General features: G+C 46.7%; 3 protein-coding genes across 4 annotated transcripts; 1 reads left to right on the forward strand and 2 right to left on the reverse strand.

Moving 5' to 3' along the window:
• Positions 1-301: 301 nt before the first annotated feature.
• TEX33 (testis expressed 33) lies at positions 302-8372 on the reverse strand. 2 transcript variants are annotated; one of them, XM_049821849.1, is made up of 7 exons: positions 8297-8372; positions 7722-7920; positions 4882-4957; positions 3589-4235; positions 2901-3048; positions 1558-1668; positions 302-1347 (listed from the first exon to the last, which is right to left on the reverse strand). In XM_049821849.1, exons 2-7 carry the CDS (start codon positions 7728-7730, stop codon positions 1262-1264), a joined length of 1077 nt encoding a protein of 358 aa, XP_049677806.1. In that variant the 5' UTR covers positions 7731-7920; positions 8297-8372; the 3' UTR covers positions 302-1261. The 2 variants fall into 2 exon arrangements, with proteins under 2 accessions (XP_049677806.1, XP_049677805.1); XM_049821848.1 differs by having other exon boundaries at positions 8186-8319.
• A 42-nt stretch (positions 8373-8414) lies between these two features.
• On the reverse strand, positions 8415-16893 carry TST (thiosulfate sulfurtransferase). The gene is made up of 2 exons (XM_049821851.1): positions 16239-16893; positions 8415-8914 (listed from the first exon to the last, which is right to left on the reverse strand). The coding sequence occupies exons 1-2, from the start codon at positions 16822-16824 to the stop codon at positions 8616-8618; spliced, it is 885 nt and encodes a 294-aa protein (XP_049677808.1). The 5' UTR covers positions 16825-16893; the 3' UTR covers positions 8415-8615.
• Positions 16894-16959: 66 nt separating this feature from the next.
• Positions 16960-19831, forward strand: LOC126047765 (3-mercaptopyruvate sulfurtransferase-like). The gene is made up of 3 exons (XM_049821850.1): positions 16960-17074; positions 17561-18213; positions 18826-19831. The coding sequence occupies exons 2-3, from the start codon at positions 17619-17621 to the stop codon at positions 19122-19124; spliced, it is 894 nt and encodes a 297-aa protein (XP_049677807.1). The 5' UTR covers positions 16960-17074; positions 17561-17618; the 3' UTR covers positions 19125-19831.
• The last annotated feature ends 345 nt before the right edge of the window (positions 19832-20176 follow it).

The following is a 20176-nucleotide window of genomic DNA, read 5'->3' on the forward strand; positions in this document are numbered from 1 at the left end:
AAGCCCTTGGGTGCTCCTTGGCTACCATCCAGATGCACTCTCTGAACTTCAGATTGTGCAGACTGTGTGGTGCACATGTGTGCTTCCCTCTGACAGACATTTGAGTTAGGAAAAGGGCTGACAGGGTGAGTGGGGCTTATGAGAGCCTCAGTAAGGGTCCATTCACATTGTGGGGTGATTAGCAGGTTGGAGAAGGCCTGGGGCTTCTTGCAGCTTTCCTGTTCACTTTCGGGGGGATAAGCTGAGCACTTGATTATCATTAGTTACATTTTAACCTCTTTCGCTACTTTCATGAAGTCAGAAATTTTTTTTGCTTTTTTTTTTTTTTTTTTTTTTTTGCATTGGCTTGGCCTGCAAATAGTGTGGGCTTTGGTGAATAAGCTGATGCCTCCTCTTCTCAGGTGAGTTTCTGTTTGGTTTTGCACATTACTGCTGCTCCCTGCCTGGGTAGGGGCTTTCCCCAAAATCCTCCATGTGGCAGATATAACAACAAAACTAGAGTGGTGGGCAGAGAACCCTCCTTTCCTACCCCACGTAGCCATCTGGTACCAATCATATGGAGTTCTGCCCAGGCTGTTGAGTGGACACTGTTTGGTGCCTTTCTGGCAAGAGCCTGAATTCACCTTGGAAGCATCAACAGGGAGCTGGTTCTTTGCTTGGTGTGTCTAGCTGCTATGTACATACAGCTCTGAAGCTTCCCTGTGTGGGAGTTTTACAGCTTTCAGTGTGGGGAGAGGTAGGCGGCATTCAGGTCCTTGGGCAACCCTGGTTCATTCCCAGTGAATCCTCTGTACTCTCTGGACTGCTGGGGCAACTGTCAAAATATCATGAATCTTCTGGCAAACGTGAGTTCGCATGCACACATGTATGCACACACACGTATGCACACACACGCAACCCCCCCTGCCATCGCCTTCTCATACCGCTTACAGCTCCTACTGCACCTTATGTGCTGAGCAGATTAATTTCTCTGTGGCCCTTCTCTCACCACCACATCCCTCTGCAAGGGTGTGTGCCTCACACACTGATCAGGCCAACCTTATCAGTGACCAACAAAGTGATTTTTTTTGTATTCACATTCAAATTTATCTTGCATTGCTCTCCCCAAAGACACCCTAACTGAGAGGGGAAAAAAGCACCAGCAACAAATCTGCTGTTGACAACTAGCAAGCAATGGGTTCATGCTTTATATGGAGGTTTATTAAGTGGCTGAGGAAAAAGGTCCCTCACTGAATGCACTCCAATCCTCAACCTTCATCTTCTAAGGCTTGCCTTTTTTCTTCCCATATTTGTCCTCCAATGTTTTCTGCAGGTTGAGATTTAGGGCATTTTTCTGATGCCATTTCCCTGTAAAGAAGGCAAATCATAGTTCAGTTACAGTCTCCCTTCTAATGTTATCATTTGTCAAGGATTTTTCTAGCTCTAGAGCTCCCCTCTCGTGAAAATGCCAATTTCTAGTCCCCCCTGCACCTTTGCCCAAACCCATCCATTATCTTTGGCACATGCAGCACCCATCTCAGGAATTCAGCAATGTACTTTTCCTGGCAGAAGCCATACCTAGCTCATCAGTCCTCCTCCCGTGCCAATTCTTGGGATCCCTGATTGCCTTCTGAATTATATCAGGGGTGTAGGAATCTTTCATCAAGCTTCGGGTCTCCAGTGGGCCACCTGCAAGGAACAGTAAATAAGGAACTGTACGCAGAAATCGCCCTACTGCAGTCCTGCAATTGAGCAGGGGAGCCACATCAGCAGTTTCAAGGGCTCAAGAAAAGGCATGTGTTGACTGAAATACTTTTGATCAGGTGTGTGGCTAGGTGCTGAATAATAGCTTCATCATCACCCAGGGTGGAGCTTTTGTTTGCCAATTTATCTGCTTTTCATCCTCAAGTATGACACATGCAGAGGTATCATCTTGATTTGTATCTCAGTGCCCTTTCTTTAGTCAAGTGTCCACTTATCTCCTGTTGAATCTCCTCACTCCTGTGAGTAACTTCCTATTCAGCAGCACAGCTCCACAAAAAGCACCATCTTACCACTCCAGGCCTTCCTGAGCTCCTTTTCTGCTAGGACACTTAACAAATAGTTCCCAACTGTGACTTCTCTTTTTATCCCCTCTTGACTTTTAGCCATTTGAGGGGGCTTTATTTTAATCTCTCATCCTTTCTTCTTCACTTACCCTTTTATTATACCCTTCCCTTGCTAATAATGATTTTGAGCTCCCTGGGGAAAGATGTCCTTCCTTTCTGGGTGACTGCGCAAACCCCGGACAATGCAGTCTTCAATACCCAGCAAGGTCTTGTCATGGAACGTACTGTATAAGGAAAAGGAATATGCCTCATGCTGGTGCATGTGAGAAACTGGAATCAGAGACAATTATTTCAGTTTCTTGGATATGACAGTAACAAGAATGGGATGAATGCTTAGTTCCTGATATTTGTTTAGATGGAGGGATCCCTGAGGACCTTGGAAACAGAAGTTTGGGGAAGACATTTCAGAGCCCCACATCTCTAAAGGTCTTGAAGAGAAATAACATCAGTATTGCAACTGGAGGTAACTTGGGACTGGACATGACAGGGGACGTTGAATTAAAAATGGTGTTCATTAGGACAGCTCCAAACATGGAGAACAGGGGTCGTGACACACCTTCACTTTTCACACCTTGGGAAAAAAAAAGAGTGAAAGAAAAGAAAGGAATACACAGAAAGGGAGGCTCTAGCTTTCCTTTCCTCAAGCACCAGAGCCTGGAAAAGCAGTGACTATGGATAGAAGGAGTAAAAAGGGGAAGTGAGGGTCACCTACAGTCAGGTCTCTACCCAAAGCAGTGTGGCTGCCCCCAGGCCAGGCAAAGTGTAGATGGAACTTGCTTTGAAGGTCAGGCATAGGTATGTGTGTCCCCTCACCTTGGAAGATATTTGATCTCAGGTTAAAACCCAGCTGGTTGTAATCATCCAAAGATGTAGAGTTCAAGGAGTTTTTTAGCATTACAGTACGCTCGCTGAGTCTTTTCTGTCCCATGATTAATGCTGTCTTGCACAGAGCTTGCCGTTCCTGAAAACACAAACAACAAGGAACCACTGTCAGTCCACGTTCTGTACGTGCAGCAAACTCCTGGCATTTCCACGCCTGCACAGGTTTTTGAGTTATGGCTAATCCCTGGGACCTGGATCTGACCTTGAGTGTCACTCAGCAGCTTCTGTAGGCATTGTAAATGCATGGGATGACTAGGACTGGTAAAAAGGGGGGGAAGTAGAAAGGGATGGCAGTGTTGGGCCCTGGACTGGGTCCTGGTCCCACATTGTTTTGCCTTGCTGAGTTGGGACTCTGCCTGGCTACAGGAACCTTATAAATGAAAGAAGGATGGAAAAACAAAATTTAAAAAGACATGGGAAAGGCTATCTGTGGAATGTCACTGCCCCGTAGTGTGAAGTCCAAATCCATCCCTCTACACGTCTTCTAGAAACTGCTAATATACTGCTAACAGAAACTGCTAATATACTGCTAATATCCCACCCACTCAGCCCCCTGCTACACCATAAAAACAGCCTTCAACCTGCCACAAAGGATACAAGAAATGGCTTCCTCCAATACCTCTTCATCACTGGTAAGTTCATCCGCACTGGCAAATTTGTATTTGCTGTTAGTATGGATCAAGCTGTTTCTCTTCTCCAGAAGAAGTTTCCATTCTGCTTTCATATCTGGCCCTAATGAAGCTAAGGACTCTTTGGCACTTATTCTGCTGTCGGTCTTCTTGGCTTTTTCATAGCTAGCTTTGATGGTCTTCCGGGAAGATCCAGGCCCTCTAGACCTCAGTGTTTGGTGCAGGTCTGCTACTGGTTCTTTGGCATTTGAGACAGGTTTCGTGTCTTCTGCTTCCCTCTGCCTGGATATTGCAGACAGGCAGTAAGTGCTGTTCCTCCGACTTGGCTCATGCCCCACTATTGGGTCTTTGGTGGCAGAAATATCTTCTATTTCCTCTTCAAGTCTTCTTAAATCAAGACTCTGCATGGGGGGAGTTTTGGCCTGGAGACTCTGTTTGTTCTGTTTTTTAGTCTGAACACACTTTGCAGAAGGAGATGCCTGGTATTTAACAGATGTGGAATCCTTTGCTGTTCCCTGAGCCACTGGGCCCTTGCAGATCTTCCAGGAGGCTCTGCTAGAGCTCCTTTGGGAAGTTCTCTGTCTGCTGGGACATAAGCCTTCTGGAAGACGCTCCTTTTTCCCTTCCTCAGGTTCCACTTAAAGACAAAAATAATAGCTCAATGAATTTGATACTCTTTTGATGACAGGTGGTACTGTAAATGGAGCTGGAAACAACTGGACATGTAATTGTGTCATTGTTAGACAACAAAAGAAACTTTAAAGGTCTCAAAGAGGGAAAGAAAAGACTAAAAACCAACAACCTAGCAGCATTATACCAATCTTCCTGCTGAACAAGGTGAAGGTTCCTGAGGAATCCTAAATGTTCTTCAGAGATGCACATGTACACAAGTGTGGAATTAAAAATCTTGTGGTCAAACATGCCCACAAAGGTCTGTGTTTTCTTATGTGTAGGGGCCCCTCCAACCCATGATCACTCTCACTCTCATGAACGTGCATTTATAGTCTCTGTGACTCATCGGTATTTGCTGACGAGTTTACAGCACATCAGTGGCTTACTGAGCTCATGCAGGGAGGTACTGAGACAAGTCCACCAGTGGAGGAAGACACTCTCTAACCCATCAGCCCATGGCCCATGGGATTTCTGTCCGAGTAGTTTTCACCCACAGAGGTACATGCAAATCTGGATGGCATGAGGGGAGGGAGGGAATGACACAGAGCCTCATGAGCTGTACTGCAATGCAAGCTCTGAAGGAGGGACAGCTTCTCTGCCATCTTGCTTACCTGAACTGCTGTTGGCCAGCACAGTGTCACTTTTCGCCACATCAGGTGTAGGGGAAGTTGGAACCTCTAGCACATCCTTGGAAGAGAAACAAAGGCTGTGTCAGGTCCAGAGATGGGAAGGAAGGGGACAGTGGTCCTGATCATCTTCAGATGACGTAGATTATTCACACAGAAATGTATTATACACCTTCCTAGACCAAGATAGAGCTGTCCCTACCTGCCTGCATGGTCAGTCCTACAACCCATGGTCCTCTTAGATTGAAAAAGCATGGAAGTCCTGCATGATTTCACATTAACAGCTCAGATGGGACAGCCTGCCTAGGACATGGCCAGCCAGTGCCTCTGGGGAATACTGGGCTGCAAGAGTTTTCACAGGCAGTGGTGCAGACACAAGCCAAAATGGAAAAAAAACTTAGTGAAAATGTCATTTTTTATTCTGAAGTACCTACAGATGTCAGATCTGTCATGTGCTGTACAATTATAACAGTTCCTTCTTTTGGTGCATTAAAGTAAGGCCAGAAAAAATGGGGAGAGAAGGTGATAAACATAAAATGCCTGTGCAATGCTGGCAATGCAAAGGAAGACAGACAGGCTGAAGACATCTTTTCTGATCTGGCACAGACTATCCCATTTTACTTTGCTAGTCCTGCTGATGTGATTGATCCAGCACCCAGCCTTTGCAAATTGCCTCATGCACTAGGAGGAAACTCATGTCTTTCCTGCAGAGGGAATGTCTGTGTAACCCTCAGTCGTGTCCTGCCGACGGTCTCTGTTCCTCATCCCAGCGGGGCCCTACAGGCTTAGCCCATGTGAAACCTGCGACAGTGTCCTGGTTTCAGCTGGGATAGCGTTAATTGTCTTTCTAGTAGCTGGTATGGTGTTATGTTTTGGTTTTAGTATGAGAACAATGTTGATAACACACAGATGTTTTCAGTTGTTGGCAAGTAGTGTTTAGACCAAGTCAAGGATTTCTCAGCTTCTCATGCCCAGCCAGCAAGAAGGCTGGAGGGGCACAAGAAGTTGGGAGGGGACACAGCCAGGACAGCTGACCCAAACTGGCCAAAGGGGTATTCCATACCATGTGACATCATGACCAGTATATAAACTGGGGGGGGTGGGGCTGGGGGGATCACTGCTTGGGAACTAACTGGGCATCAGTCGGCAAGTGGTGAGCATTTGCATTGTGCATCACTTGTATATTCCAATCCTTTTATTATTATAATTGTATTATTGTTATTATTATCATTATTAGTTTCTTCCTTTCTGTTCTATTAAACCATTCTTATCTCAACCCACAAGTTTTACTTTTTTTTTCCGATTCTGTCTCCCATCCCACTGAGTGCGGGGGGAGTGAGTGAGCAGCTGGGTGGTGCTTAGTTGCTGGCTGGGGTTAAACCATGACAGACAGACAGGTTACAACTAAAGCCATGGCCCATGGTGGTGAATATGCTAATTGTGAGCCTGCTGGCACTAGCAGCAGTACAAATGGGATCTGGATCAGGTAGGGATACATGTTTGCATTTGACAAATTAGCTCATGACGTGACATAATATGCTTACCTTCTGCTCTTGAGGTTAGTTATTGGAATGAAGACACCAGCCGACAGGGCAGGCAGCCTACTGCTTCAAAGTTAACTCACCAACTGACTTGAAGCAGCAGCTTATATTTTACACTGTGCCAGTACTTTGCAGCAGCATGTCTGGTACAATATTGGAATCCTGAAGCTGAAGTTACTTTATCAGACTCCAGGAGTCAGTGCTGTGTGCTCTGCAAATGTGTTAAGAGACAGAACCTCTCCCGCAAAAAGAACAAGGCCACAAGAGATGAAGAGAGGAAGCCAGTCCTGGCTCACGATCTGTTTCTTTTCTGTATCATTTTTCATTCTTTTTAAAGAAGAGCCAAACATTTACACATGATCAATGTGAAGGAATCTGTGTTGCTAAATAAACTCCTGTGTTAACTCCCACCTCTCACTTAAAAGAAAAACATGTCTGTCTGTTATTATTACTATATTCAGTGGAAAGAACTTTCCAGTCTGCTGTCCTCTCCCACTTCTTCCAGCGAAGCAGAATTTCTTTGTAATGAGGCAATGTGCTCATTTCCAAAATCCCGTTCATTGATAACTTTAATTTCCCCAGTTCCTCCTGGATAAAATGGCGCTGAAGCCTCCAACTGTTCCTACTTTCTAGTTTGCAACTGTGTATGATATTATTGTTACTGCTTATTGTTCATTTTACTTCTGAGCCTGAAGGTCCAAAGTCAAAGAAAGCACCATTCTGAGACTCCTACATCTTGATGCCAAGAAGGACTTAAAGACAATTTGATCATCCTCCTGGATACCAGAAGCCACACAACTATGTCTACTTATTCCTTTGCTAAGTCAATTCTGTGAGGGACAACAGATGACATACCATAAAAGACATATTTTGATCAAAGAGCTAAAAATAATTAAACTTGATCTTTTTTTCTGAATGAAAAAGAAAACAAAAAAATGTATGTTTAGCATAGCCTAACCCTCTGACTTTCCCGACATGGAGCCATGGAGGAAAGAGGGAGCAGTCTTAGGCAGAAAATTAACCTCCTCTGACAGGCATAGGAATCAGTATGCCATTCTCACCAGCCACCAGATGTGGTCAAGAATGGTCTCATATGCCTTCCTTATCTGTCTAGGCCTCCAAAATATGAGGCGATTTCAGTGACTTTCCAGACCTGAGAAGCCCCATGGGTGTCAAAATCACTTTGGATCTTTTATCTTTTTTTTTTTTTTTTTGTTATAAAAAATTAGAAAAGATCCAGGATTGAACAAGAGGCAAAGCCTCTTCCATAACTACCTCTCTCACCTGGTCCATGATCCCTGATGTGGTGCCACAGTGAATTGTACAAGCAGGCAGGTCCTGCTGAAGTCCAGATATGGAGGTGGGATGAAGGCTGAGGAAGAGCAGAGACGGTTGCTAAGGAACAACCCTCCCTTTATCTATGAGCTGTGGTCTCCACGGGAACCAGAAGAAACATGGCAGGGATCAGTGTCATCCTTGCTGACTGAAAAGAAAAACAAGGAGAGTAAAAGGCTCATGTCTCATGAAGCACCTGTACCCAGAAGGTCTCATTGCATACACAGGATTTTTTAGAGACTTTTGTAACACAGTCACAATAATCAACAAGACTATATTTCAGCAGAACTGCATCTTCCAGCATTTCCAAATGCTTCACATGAGCTCATTGACCCCCATCAGAGCGGAAGGGGAAGGCGCCCCCATGTTGCACATTAGACAAGGGGAGATGGTGGGCTGGCAAAAGGTCTTACATTGAGTCAGCGACAGAACCACAGCTTGGTCCTCTGTGTCCAGCACCCAGTGCTATATTTTAGCCCTGGACTTTCCATCCATTGCGCGCCACCGCGGACCCAAGCTCTCACCAGGTCACCAGAATTTCTGCAAGTCTCCAGGGAAGAGTGCAACTCTCCTTCATGTTGCAAAGCTGCTTTTCCCACCCAGCACAAGCAGGTCACAGGCAACAGAGAAGAATTAAAAATATTTGGAGATGCATCATCTTAGAAGTAGATTTTATTCATTGTGAGAAACCAAAAGATTGACAGAAATCTACCGATCACTCTTAGAAAAACTGACAAAACATATATCGGCATGTTTTTTTCTTTACTTCCATCTCCTCCCTTTCCCTGTACCCTGGGCTGGAGGCAGCTGCTAGATCTCATTGCCCAAGAAACAGCTCTCTCTCTAGGCCTTGTTGCGCTTCAACTCAGAGACCTTGTAGCGAGGTGGGGCACGGTGGAACCACTCTGACCAGGAACCATCATAAATAGCCACATCACGCTTGCCACACAGGTAGGCTGCCAAGGCAATGTGACATGCCGTGACACCTTTGCGGCACGTGGCCGTCAGTGGCTTTGAGAGATCAATTTCCTTCTCACGGAATATTTGTTGGATCTCCTCAATACTCTTCTCATGGCCAGTTTCTGTTAGGAATGAGTGGAAGGGTATGTTCACAGCGCCAGGGATGTGACCAGATTCCAGCCCTGCAAGAGTGAACAAGAAAAGGAAACATGAGTAAGGAGAGATTAATGTAGGTGATGAAAGACACCTACAAAAAAGACATTACAGAGACATTGCTGCAGATACTCCCACTCTTTCCAAGATACTAATTTGTTTCAGGTGATGATGAAGATGCAAAACAGTATAGAGCTAAAAAGAGGAGGACAAAGATTATTCAACTTTGCTGAAGTCAAAACTTCCACAATATTTAGCAAACTATTTCCCCCCTGAAAGCAATGATAGGCAGGAATCTGAAGAAGCCCTAAATGTGACAAGAATCAAAGAACCACCACAGAAAAGATCCTAACAAAGGCATTAAGGGGATCTGTGTAAAGAGGAATACAGAAGTGCATTTCTGACCTTCCCCAAATATGCCAGCAGTGTGTAGTGACACAGCTTTCAGAAGCAGAAAGTGTGGCTTGTATGTGGAATTTGTGAAAGTTATTATCTGTTCACAGTTCATTCCTGTGTCACCTTAAAATTGTATTTCAGAAAAGTAAAGCAACCTTAAAGTCAGCCACATTACTGCTGAGGCAGCTATCCCAGGGCAATGGGGTCAGAGAAGTGAGAATTTAGATTTGTATCACTTTTTATCCACTCCATGGATGAAATCAGCATGGGTTCTGTTTTTCTACTGGTATAACTGACCACTTCAGGAAAGTTGGAAGTTGCACCTCAAGAACAAGGTCTTTAGAGAGAAGCAAATATAAAAATATGATGGACAAGATTTTCATAATGCCCTTGAAATTCAAACTCTGTCACTATAGGCTTAAACAAAGTCCATTACACTCAATGGAAGCTTTTCCACTGACTTTGCGAGGCTTTGGATCAAGCCTCACTGGAACAGGAAACATTACGTATTACATTGAAAATGCATTTCAGGGAATGGTTCCTTGACAGGTTTGAACTTCTAGGTTTGAACAGCCCTGGGAAAGTCACATAAATAGTAATCTGTTTCACTGACAGCTTTCCGCTTGCCTAAGTCGTGAGGGTAACTGATGTCAGGAGATGGGAGAGATTGGGGCAGGGAACGTTTGTCAGTCAAATGATTAAAGTATACCTAGTCAGAGATTGACATCACACATCATAATGACACTGCAGTTTCATCGCTCATGCAGAGTGATGTCATGACATGATGAAATATGTCAGAAGGGGAAAACAGGGTTTTGCTGAGGTACTGAGGAGGGGATTTTTGCTCTGCTGGACAAAGAGTGAGAGTCTAAAGACAACCAAAACTGCCCTGAGTCAGCTTCACAAGATCTCCCCCTGTTCCAGATGGACACTCTTTGTCTCTTGATTTAACCTCCCTGAGTGCCTTAGAAATCTGGCACTGTTGTCTACTAGTCACCTCATGCATCCTTCAGAAGTGTTTACCATTACAGGGAGAAGTTGGGAGAAAAACTGCTGACTTCTGGAGGGACTAACATTTTAAAAAAAAAAAAAAAAAAAAAAAAGACAGTGTTTTGGACTGATCCTTTCACCACATTTTTTCCAATTCCGGAAAGCAACAGTTCATCACTTCAGTACAGAGAACCGCAAACCCCACGCTCATTAATACAGTGTCTGTATGACAGAGGGGAAATAAAAATGATACAAATGATGGGCGTGAGAAAACTTTGTTTGTAGTTCTCAGACTGCAGAGCTTCTCACTGGAGCACTACATGCCTAGGTATTCCACAGAGTTAATGGTCCTGACCCTGTCATTTGGCAAGGGATTTCTGCAAGGCTCTGCTGCAGTATTGGTGCTCACGCCAATACAGACAAGTCTGTGAGCCACAGAGCAACACTCTCACACCATCCTAGGGCACTGGGAAGTGTACTGAGATCAAGAAATCCTGGAGGCTGAACTAGAAGGGCCAGCTCTTGCTCAAAGAAGCTTGGCTGGGCCACTGATTCAGCTCTTAGGTGTCCCAGGCCCCATGGTCATGATCACTTTTCTAGATTGTTCACACATATTAAAATAATACGGTTTATACCTCTCTCTTATTGGAGACTGCTGTGTCATACACTCACCGCCCTTAAACAACTCTTCAGTTAGGAGCTGAGCAGATCTGAAAAGAAGTCTCATTTTAGAGCATTTTTTACTTTAATCTACAGGGAGACTTCCTTGCTCCAGAGATTAAAAATGCTGTTGGGAGTCAGAGACCAGTGCTTGTACACTGCGAGTGAAAGATGGGGAATTCTGTAGTAACTGCATTTACTCATGTATGTGGAAGTTCAGCTGAAAGGAAGAGCTGACATTGCACAATCCCTTGGACTGCCTAAGAAGTGCTCTTGAGTGGTTGAGGCAGTTTTATTAGCTCTCTCTCTCTGCTAGGACAAGAGCAGAGAAACACAGGACTGGAAGGCAAAGCTGGAGGCAGCTGGGATCTGAAGAGGGGAGAGGATACATCTGCCTCTGCCTCATATGACACAGAGCACACTCCATGCCAGATTCATGCAGTCACCCTTAGTAACTCCAGGAAGGAACCCTAGGATTACAGAGCCTGTCTCCCAGTGACTACGGTGATCACTTTATAGGCTGGCTCTCATAAAAGCATCCATCTCAGAAGCAGTTTGGATTCTTGCCATGAAACTTTCCGCTGAGGCACCTCCTTGCTCACATGAGGAGGAATATTCATTTCCAACATTAAGTTCACTGCAGTCAGTCCATACACCATTTATCCTTGAGCTAACATTGCCCTGCAGCTGAAATAGGTTTTTTTCCCTTTCTGCTACTGCTCCAACATACTGATGGCGAGCACTCAGCACTCCCAACAGCCTCATGCCCTTAGCCTAAACTCAGTAAGAGCTCATTAGATACACTTTTCACTGCCTCAGCCACCCTAGAAACAGTTCGAGGTGACCACCAGGTTTCTGGATAAGGAAGTGGCATTTCCTAGCATCTCCACTGGTAGACAGGAGGTTAATAATTGCTGTCGTCAAGGCCAAATTGCATCTGAGGTCCTTGCTCCCAACTAAGTCATCCAAGTCTTATGCTCTTCTATTGCTTCCAAATGTGAGTCTTCAGCTTCTAAGAGAAACACAAGTAATTAAGTGTTTTGGGCTACTAAGCATCCAACCTTGCTCTCTGTAGCATTAAACCTCCTGTCTCGTCTATCACTGCCCTCTTCTCACACTGAACTAATAATTACCCCTCTAATACTATGTCCAAAGTATTAATGAAGTCCAAATGGAACAAATCTACCTCACAGGTGCTTCCAATGACTGCAAGAAAAGATCAGACATAACTTCCAGGCATGCATGTTCCCATTTCTCTTATCTGGCAAATCAATTACATTGGCAAGGAAATAGAGCCCCTAGCTGCTGTACGGGTTTAATGAGGTATTTTATTCAATTTTGTCTTCATTTCAAATAATTTTTCTTGAGCATTTTTTGAAAGTCTTCCAGTCTATCCATGTTATGATAATAGATCAACAGCTGCCTAGGGTGTGCTGTACCTCCTATCCTAAATACAAATATAAACTTTGCTAGTGCTACAGAACCATGCTCTGATTAAATTTATTAAATTCTTGCCTCATGGAGTTGCAATGTCACATGACTGATTCTTGACACTTATTTGGGATGGAGAACATCTGCCTGACAAATTTGAGCACATGGATATCTTCTGGTTCTACTCCCTCTTTAAGAATTATAATTTCCGTTCTTTCCCCTTCTTCTTGCTACCCCTCCTCCTACTCTGCAGACTTATCCTCTGGAGAAAAAAAAGATCGTAGCACAGACTCAGTATAATTCTGAAGCTGTACACAAATAATCTTTCATCTGGAACCCCTGCTAACTGCATAGCAACCCTATTTACTCCTTCTCTCCTTGTTCTCTTTTTATTCACTTTGCTCCAGCAGTTTTTGTTATTTTTTTAATTCCGTTTGCCAAGTCTCACTCAGCTTGGCTTCTGGCAATCCTCCCTCACAATTTGTAACCTGTAATATGTTATCTTCTTCACTGCTTAATCCCCTTTCCCACATCTGTTAAGATTCTCTGCTTAAATATATATTTTTTTGTTGGCTATTTATCTAGCTAAGACTACAGCCCCTTCTCTCTAGCCTTTCCCTTTGCAATGAAAGCTCCAAATGGAATTTCTTAATGTCAAAAAGATAAAAGATGTGCCTTGTGCACATTTAACTCCCCTTGGTCTTGGAGTTGGCTGTCAGCAGATAGCTGTTCCTTTCCAAATGCCTCCTCTGTTGCCTCCTTTCTTATCTCTCTCTTCCATTCAAACTGTATGCCTCAGAAGGGACCATTAGTGATCTCACCTAACCTACCATGAACTCATTGGAAGGAACACTTTAACCTTGGTCCCGGCCAGCTCCCTGAGAGTCCTCGCAGTCAGATCAATAGGCCTTTGCCACCAATGTCAAAATACTGTGTGCATATACAGCCAGAAAAAAACCCTAAGAACAAGCAGAGCCACGGTGCTAATTCTGGCAGGTGATGTTTGTCACCCTCATCACATGAATAGACAGTTTTGGATAGTAGGTTCCTGCGGGCTGAGACAGACTTTGACGAAGTCTTTCACTCTCTGTGTTGTGCCTTGAGTATTACTTCATGGTCCAAGTAGAGCCCGTCCACTCCCAGCTACAGACTCCACTTGGAGAAGAGAAGGAAGAAGCAGCAACATTTCATTCACACTCCCACTGCCACTAAACATTAAATATGAGCAAAAGCTTTATGTTTGGGGCAGGGAGGACTGAGATCTGGGAAAATGGGCAGAACCTTAAGAGTTGCATATGTGCAAGGGAGACAAGGACTACAAGGGCTGAGAATGAGAAGAAAAATAGTTGGGAGCTCATGAAACGACTTTGGGTTTGCTTTCTTTTTTAGATAAAGGATTTCTTGTCTGGCAACCTTCCCCTCTTTTCTCAGGTGTCTGCAAAAGAATTCAGAAATTCACAACTTTTCTGTATGCATTTGTTGAGCCATAATTCTTGTTCCTCAGTTTTCAGTGCCGAATACTCAGAGAGACTCAGCATTGGTAACCATCATGTAATTGTTTTTATCAGCTGTCCCTGGATTGCCTGGGATTGTCTCAGTTCAGGCTGGCTCCATAGACCTGCACCCTACGGCGCCTGTGTAAGCAGGCCCTTGCAGAACCCGGCTGGTCCGTTGCTGAATCACAGCTAGCAAGCAGGACCGAGTTGCTAGTTCCTCCAGAAACACAGCACTGTGCAGGGACACCTTGAACCACTCAGAGCATAGGTCAGGGCTGCACACCTGAAGGGTTTATGCTGCACACCATGCATGAACATCCAAGCTTTTTCATCCAAAGCAATACCTGCATTTAAGACCTATGAGACCTGGCTTACAGAAACACCATCCATTTTTTTTCCACTCTGGCAACCTGGGTAAACCCCTCCCAGCAACTAAAAATTACCCATGTATTATGGTTTATCTTGAACGCTACAGAGGTCTAAATCCCAGCAAGGTAGCTGCTGCATAAAAATAAAACAGGGACAACTAATTCTTACCACAAGGAGCTGAAATACTAAAGAGGCAAAAGAGTCAGCTGAAATTAGCCTCTTCTAGAGATGGAGTTCATGTAACTGGAGAGATTAATTGACTTAATTAGGAAGTCAAGAGCTGAGGCAATAATTAAACTGAAATCACCTCAAGACCATTCTTCTCTAAATTGCAGGCAACGTTTCTCCTCCCTGATTGGATGACCCGTGTAATTAATGAGCATTGATTTCAAATTGCTCTTTTAGGTGTAAGCGCTGCCTTTTACCCACTGCTGGCTGTAGTGCAGCTACTGGCTAGCCTGGTTCAGAAGGCTGTCAAGGTCCTGTGGAACAAGCAGCTGCAGCTGGAGTGCTTATCCTGCTGGATCTGCTGTGGGAAGCAAAACTGGACCACCACGAATAAACTGTTCCATGCTGACTCATTTCAAAGGAAAAATCTGTTTTCAAGATGCTGACAGGGGCTGCGGTATTTGTCACCTGGTGACAACTTCCACTTTAGGAAAGAGAATGCGAAATCCACCAGCTCCCAGTGAGGAGTGTTTTATTCATGTCTTAAGGTTAAAATTCAACCTTCACTTTGATGGGCTGCAGTAGGTGAAGAGAATGAGTGATAAACCTAACTCCCCCTCTCTCCCTGCAAGTCTCCTCTGTCACTCCCATTACCTCGCTCAACCTTCAGCATTGTCTTGCACAGGTTGAGTGTGTTTGGGGGGGGGGCTCACTGTAGACACTTATGCAAACCACGTGTACAGAGCCATTTACAGCCAAAAGCTCCTGAGGTTCAGACGCAGGAATTTATTTTGGGGCACGGTGTCACACTCAATGGCTGTCCAGCAGCACACACATAAGAAAACAGCCAGAACAGAATGACAATCGACCTGCAAGGCAGCAGTGCAGCGCTGCCTCAGGACCGCAGAAGCCTGCCGCACACCCGCTCCTGCAGCGTGCAGCTCAACTCAGACCCAACAACTGTTGCTGAGCTTTCCTGTGTTTTGTGTTTGAAACTCAGCATTTCTTTTTAAACCATTTCTGTGATTCCCTTTTGGAGGCGAGGTTATTCTGGGATATACCAAGGCTTAAATTACACTGTAAGGGCCTCCTTTAACAACCAACTTGCATTTCGTTCCAGGCACATTGCTGTACCAGCTGTCCCCACTGCACAGGACTCCCCCCTCCCTGCTGCTTGCATGTGTTTGACTGACATAACAAAATCAATTTTTGTTGCTGTTACTTGGGGCAGCCAGAAGAGAGAGGTTGACAGCCCATACATTCGGGAAGGGTTTGGGGCTTTTCTTGCTTAAGTTTGTTAGATTTAATGGCAGAGAGCAAAAAGACAAAGATCAGCTCGAGCAAGCTCTCATTTGCTGGGAACCAGAGCAAGAAGGAAAATGTCCCTTGGGTTACTGTATTGCCTAAACGCTGGGCTTTTGCTGGTACATTCATTATGGTGAGAGGTGCCTGTATGAATACTGATAGTCTGTGCGTGTCTGCTGGTGTTAGATAGGACCCTGAACAAACCCCCGGGAGCTCCCACCTCCTGTGTTTGCATTCTGTCTGATTAACTTCTGCAGGGTGTGGGATGGGAGATCCTGGAGCCAACCGACTGCAGACCTTTTCTACCATTTCCTCCTGCAGCTTTATGGACAACTACAAGAAAAGCATTCTGTGAGGGCACTTGGGATCCGAATGCTCAACTGTGGATCCCTTAAGGTAAATCAACAAGTCAGGCTGAGGCACGCCTGTGCATTAGGAAAATCTGTTTGCGGGCTGGGACGAGTTGTTCCACCCAGACTAGTATCGACACTCATCCCGCTCTGGTGTGGGGAGCAGGTGCCGTTCCCACCTCCGTTACCTTGGTCCAGCTCGGTCCCCCGGAACCGGCCCTCAGAGCGGGAATCCACCACCTGGAACCGCAAGGACCCCACGTTCTGCATCATCTCCTCAAAGGTCTTCAGCAGGGCTGTGTTCAGCCTGGCCTTAAAGACGGCCGGGGTGGGCTGGGTGACCTCCGCCGTGACGGGGTGGCCCTCCTTCACCCAGTTCTTGAAGCCGCCATTCAGCACGGAGACCTCCTTGTGCCCGAAAGCCCGGAACATCCACCAGGCGCGGGGAGCGTAGAAGGTGCCCAGGTTGTCCCCGTCATACACCACGACGTGGGTGTCGTTGCTGACCCCCAGGCGCCCCACGTAGTCGGCGAAGTGGGACTCGCTGGGCAGCATGAAGTCGTACGGGGAGGACTGGTCCCGGCACTCCTCGATGTCGAAGAAGGACGCCCCAGGGATGTGCCTCTCCTTGAATTCCTGCCGGGCGTTTCGCTCCTGCGGCGGGTACCAAGAAGCATCCAGGACCCGCAGGCTCGTCCCCACCCGCCCGGCCCGCAAAGCCTCGGAGAGCCATTTGGCGCTGACCAGCGCCCTGCCGAGCACCTGAGGCGCCATCTCGGAGGGCGGAGGCCGAGACGGGGCGCCGCCCGTGGGACCACACACACACACACACACACAAAATGGCGGCGGCGGCGGCGGCGGGAAGAGGGGGACGCGAACCGGGAGGTGCCGCCCGAGGAGGCGGTGCAGGGGCGGGCTGCACCGCCCGGGACCGGCCCGCTGGGAGGGCTCCGGCTTCCCCGGCGGCGGCCATGGCTGGCGGGGACTGAGGGCGGGTGCTGCTCGGCTGAAGCCCAGCACGGAGGTACGGGGCTGCCCCGCTCCTTCACGCCGCTGCTACGCGGAGGCGGCCCCGCCGCCGGGACGGGAGGGGTGCTGGTGGTGGTGGTGGTGGTGGCGGCGGTGGGGGTTCAGCTTGTGTTGAGGGGCGGCCAGGACGCCCGGTCAGGCCTCTTTTGAGAGTTGTGCTCCGGGGGGGTGAGAGCGGTGGGGAGCTCCGTCCCCTCCGCTGGTGTGAGCGCTGGCTGGTGGTCGCTGGAGGCTGGAGGGGCCGGGTGGGCTACAGGGGGCTGGGCGCAGGGCAGGACTGTGCCGTGGCTGTCCCGCTCGGGGCAGGCTTTGGGCCGAGCTGTGTGAAACTTATTTTTGGGGCTGGAGTAGTTTCAAACCCCTCGCTGTAGGCTTAGGCAGCACCTCAGTGCGGACGCAGGTCTTTGGTTCCAAAATGCATCTACGTCCAGTCGCTTTTTGTAAGGCTTGTCTCTAATTTGCCACTCTCTTCCTTTTGCAGTCAGGTGGACTTAGGCAGACCCCAGGAATCAGGTAGTCTTGGCCAGGACTCGGAAACAATGTCGCAACAACTCCTCTACCGTGCTCTGGTGTCTGCAAAATGGCTTTCAGAAGCCATCAAGTCCCAGCAAGCTGGTCTGGCCTTGAGGATTGTGGATGCATCCTGGTATTTGCCAAAGATGAAGCGTGACCCGAAGCGGGAATTTGAGGAGCGCCATATCCCTGGTGCGGTTTTCTTCGACATTGACCAGTGCAGTGACCGTACTTCACCTTACGATCACATGCTGCCCAAGGCTGATGACTTTGCTGAGTATGTGGGGAAGCTAGGTGTGGGGAATGATTCCCATGTTGTGGTGTATGATGGCAGCGACCAAGGCCTCTTCTCAGCACCTCGGGTGTGGTGGATGTTCCGGGCCTTCGGACACGAAGCTGTCTCCCTTCTGGATGGCGGCCTGAAGAATTGGCAGCGAGAGGGGAATGCGCTGAGCTCTGGCAAAAGCCAGGTAGCTCCCTCTGAGTTCCATGCCTCCTTGGACAAGTCCCTGGTAAAAACCTACGAGGATGTTTTAGATAACTTGGATTCCCACCGCTTCCAACTCGTAGACGCGCGCGCTGCAGGACGGTTCCAGGGAGTAGAGCCAGAGCCCCGAGATGGTAATGTGCCTCCTGAGACATTGGCATAATTAAAAGGGGCTTCATTTAAGGTGCCCATCTCTTTGAGTCCTGTAGAGGTAATGAAGGGAAGTATGGTTGTCCTTGATGGGATGGGACTTGAGGCGATGTATCCACCTGTTCTCCTCTCCTTTTGACTAGCAAGTGCTGCTCTTTGAAAATTCAGGAGTGGGAAAGCTGTGTATTTTTTTTTCTCATGAGAGGCTGGGGTGAGCAATGTAGCTTTCATACACCTCAAAGATACTCATTGGTCTCTTCATGTGCTGGTGCTGCTCTTGCCCTCAGAAGGGCCTGTGGAGGTGCTTCAGTCAGTGCCTCATCAGAGTGAGTTGCCCTGATGTGGGGAAGGTGTGGAGGGAACTGGGAGGAAGAACAGAACTTGACAGGATTGTGTCCATGTGGTAACCTGAAGGTTAGAGCTATCCTTCCTGAGTAATCAGTAATCTAGTAAAGTTTAACAAAAATAAATGTATTTGTTTTAACAAAATACACTAAACAATAAATACTCCTCCCAGTGAAACAGAGAACAGGTTTTGCAATGGATTTGTCCCAGACAGTAGAGGTTAATTCCTATCTGTATTGCTTTTCCTCCAGGAATTGAGCCTGGTCATGTCCCTGGGTCGATGAACATCCCCTTCACCGATTTCCTCACAGAGTCTGGCTTAGAGAAGACCCCTGAGCAGATCCGCAGTCTGTTCCAGGAGAAGAAGGTGGACCTCTTAAAGCCAGTGGTAGCCACATGTGGCTCTGGGGTCACTGCCTGCCACGTGGCTCTGGGGGCATACCTCTGTGGCAAACCAGATGTTGCTGTGTACGATGGGGCCTGGGTAGAATGGTACATGCGGGCACAGCCTGAAAATATTGTTTCTGAGGGAAAGGGGAAGACGGTGTAATAAGCAGCTTCATCTCCCAGCTGTGCAGATAATTTGCCTTGAAACAGGATTTGGAAAAGATGGGTTTAGCATTCCTGGTTAAGTGTCTTGAGGTTAAGGTGTTGGGTAACAAGTATGGGCACATGGGCACTTTCTCCTTAACCTACTGCTACTGCTTAGGACTATAAAGATGACCTGGGCAGCCAGTTCTAGGTGACCCTGCTTGAGCAGGTGGGGTGAACCAGATGTCCTCCCAAAGTCACTTCCAACCTCAGCTGTTCTATGATTCTGTGATCTCTTCACCATATCAGATGGAAGGGAGAGAGTGCTGGTGGCAGCATGGGGAAGTAATTGAGTCAAGCCAAGTTCATGATTCGGGATGTTCCAGCACGTTCACTTACAGGATGGTCATACTTGTATAACTGTGCCTCATGACCCTGCTCGCTGTCTCTGTCCTAGAAGCCTTGCGTGCACTTTATGGCTGTTTCGAGTGCAAAACTTTGGGGAAAGACACAGCTGTTAAAGGAGCAAATATGGCTCCCAGGTTGCCGCTTAGGTTAGAGACTCGGTTTGGATTTCTTCTTGCATTTGGACTCTAACTGCAATGCATACTTAGCCAGTTTTGTACACCCGTAATCCAAAATCCCCCTTGGGGAAAAAAAATATTCTGGGATTAAAAAAGGGTAAATAAACATGTGTTTCAAGGTCTGTCTGCTGAATGGAACTTATGCGAGTGTTGCTTGGGTGATTCCTTTTCAGGAGCTCTGTTTCTATGGAATCACTTTGTCTTGATGATTTGAATGAGATGTTTTCTTCTCCATGAGTAGAACTACGTCTCATACCCTCAACAAGCTGTTTGGCCCAGGAAAGACTGGAATGCTTCTCTCTTGGGACTTTTCACCATCTTCCCCCTCTCAGTCCTTGTCCATTTGTTTTTTGGCCTAAAACTCCATGTTAGTCAGTCACAGCTCTGTTCTTTAAAGACTGGATGTCAGCTCACATGGTGAAAATTGGACTGCATGGGTGTTTCTGCCCTTTCCATGAGAGTTACCATGTAACCTTAAAAAACTTGG

This window comes from Accipiter gentilis, chromosome 18, assembly GCF_929443795.1.
Source record: "Accipiter gentilis chromosome 18, bAccGen1.1, whole genome shotgun sequence".
In the NCBI taxonomy this organism is placed as follows: Eukaryota; Metazoa; Chordata; class Aves; order Accipitriformes; family Accipitridae; genus Astur; species Astur gentilis.

Bases quoted from the DNA above. Each gene is read 5' to 3' on its own strand.
- TEX33 (XM_049821849.1), bottom strand. The intron at 1,669-2,900 runs GTGAGGGGACAC...TGTTCCTTGCAG, and splicing joins GAGATCAAATATCTTCCAAG to GTGGCCCACTGGAGACCCGA. The intron at 1,348-1,557 runs GTATGGCTTCTG...CCTTCTTTACAG, and splicing joins GAGGAGGACTGATGAGCTAG to GGAAATGGCATCAGAAAAAT.
- TST (XM_049821851.1), bottom strand. From the start codon at position 16,824: ATGGCGCCTCAGGTGCTCGGCAGGGCGCTGGTCAGCGCCAAATGGCTC. The intron at 8,915-16,238 runs GTAACGGAGGTG...TCACTCTTGCAG, and splicing joins GGGGACCGAGCTGGACCAAG to GGCTGGAATCTGGTCACATC.
- LOC126047765 (XM_049821850.1), top strand. From the start codon at position 17,619: ATGTCGCAACAACTCCTCTACCGTGCTCTGGTGTCTGCAAAATGGCTT. The intron at 18,214-18,825 runs GTAATGTGCCTC...CTTTTCCTCCAG, and splicing joins AGAGCCAGAGCCCCGAGATG to GAATTGAGCCTGGTCATGTC.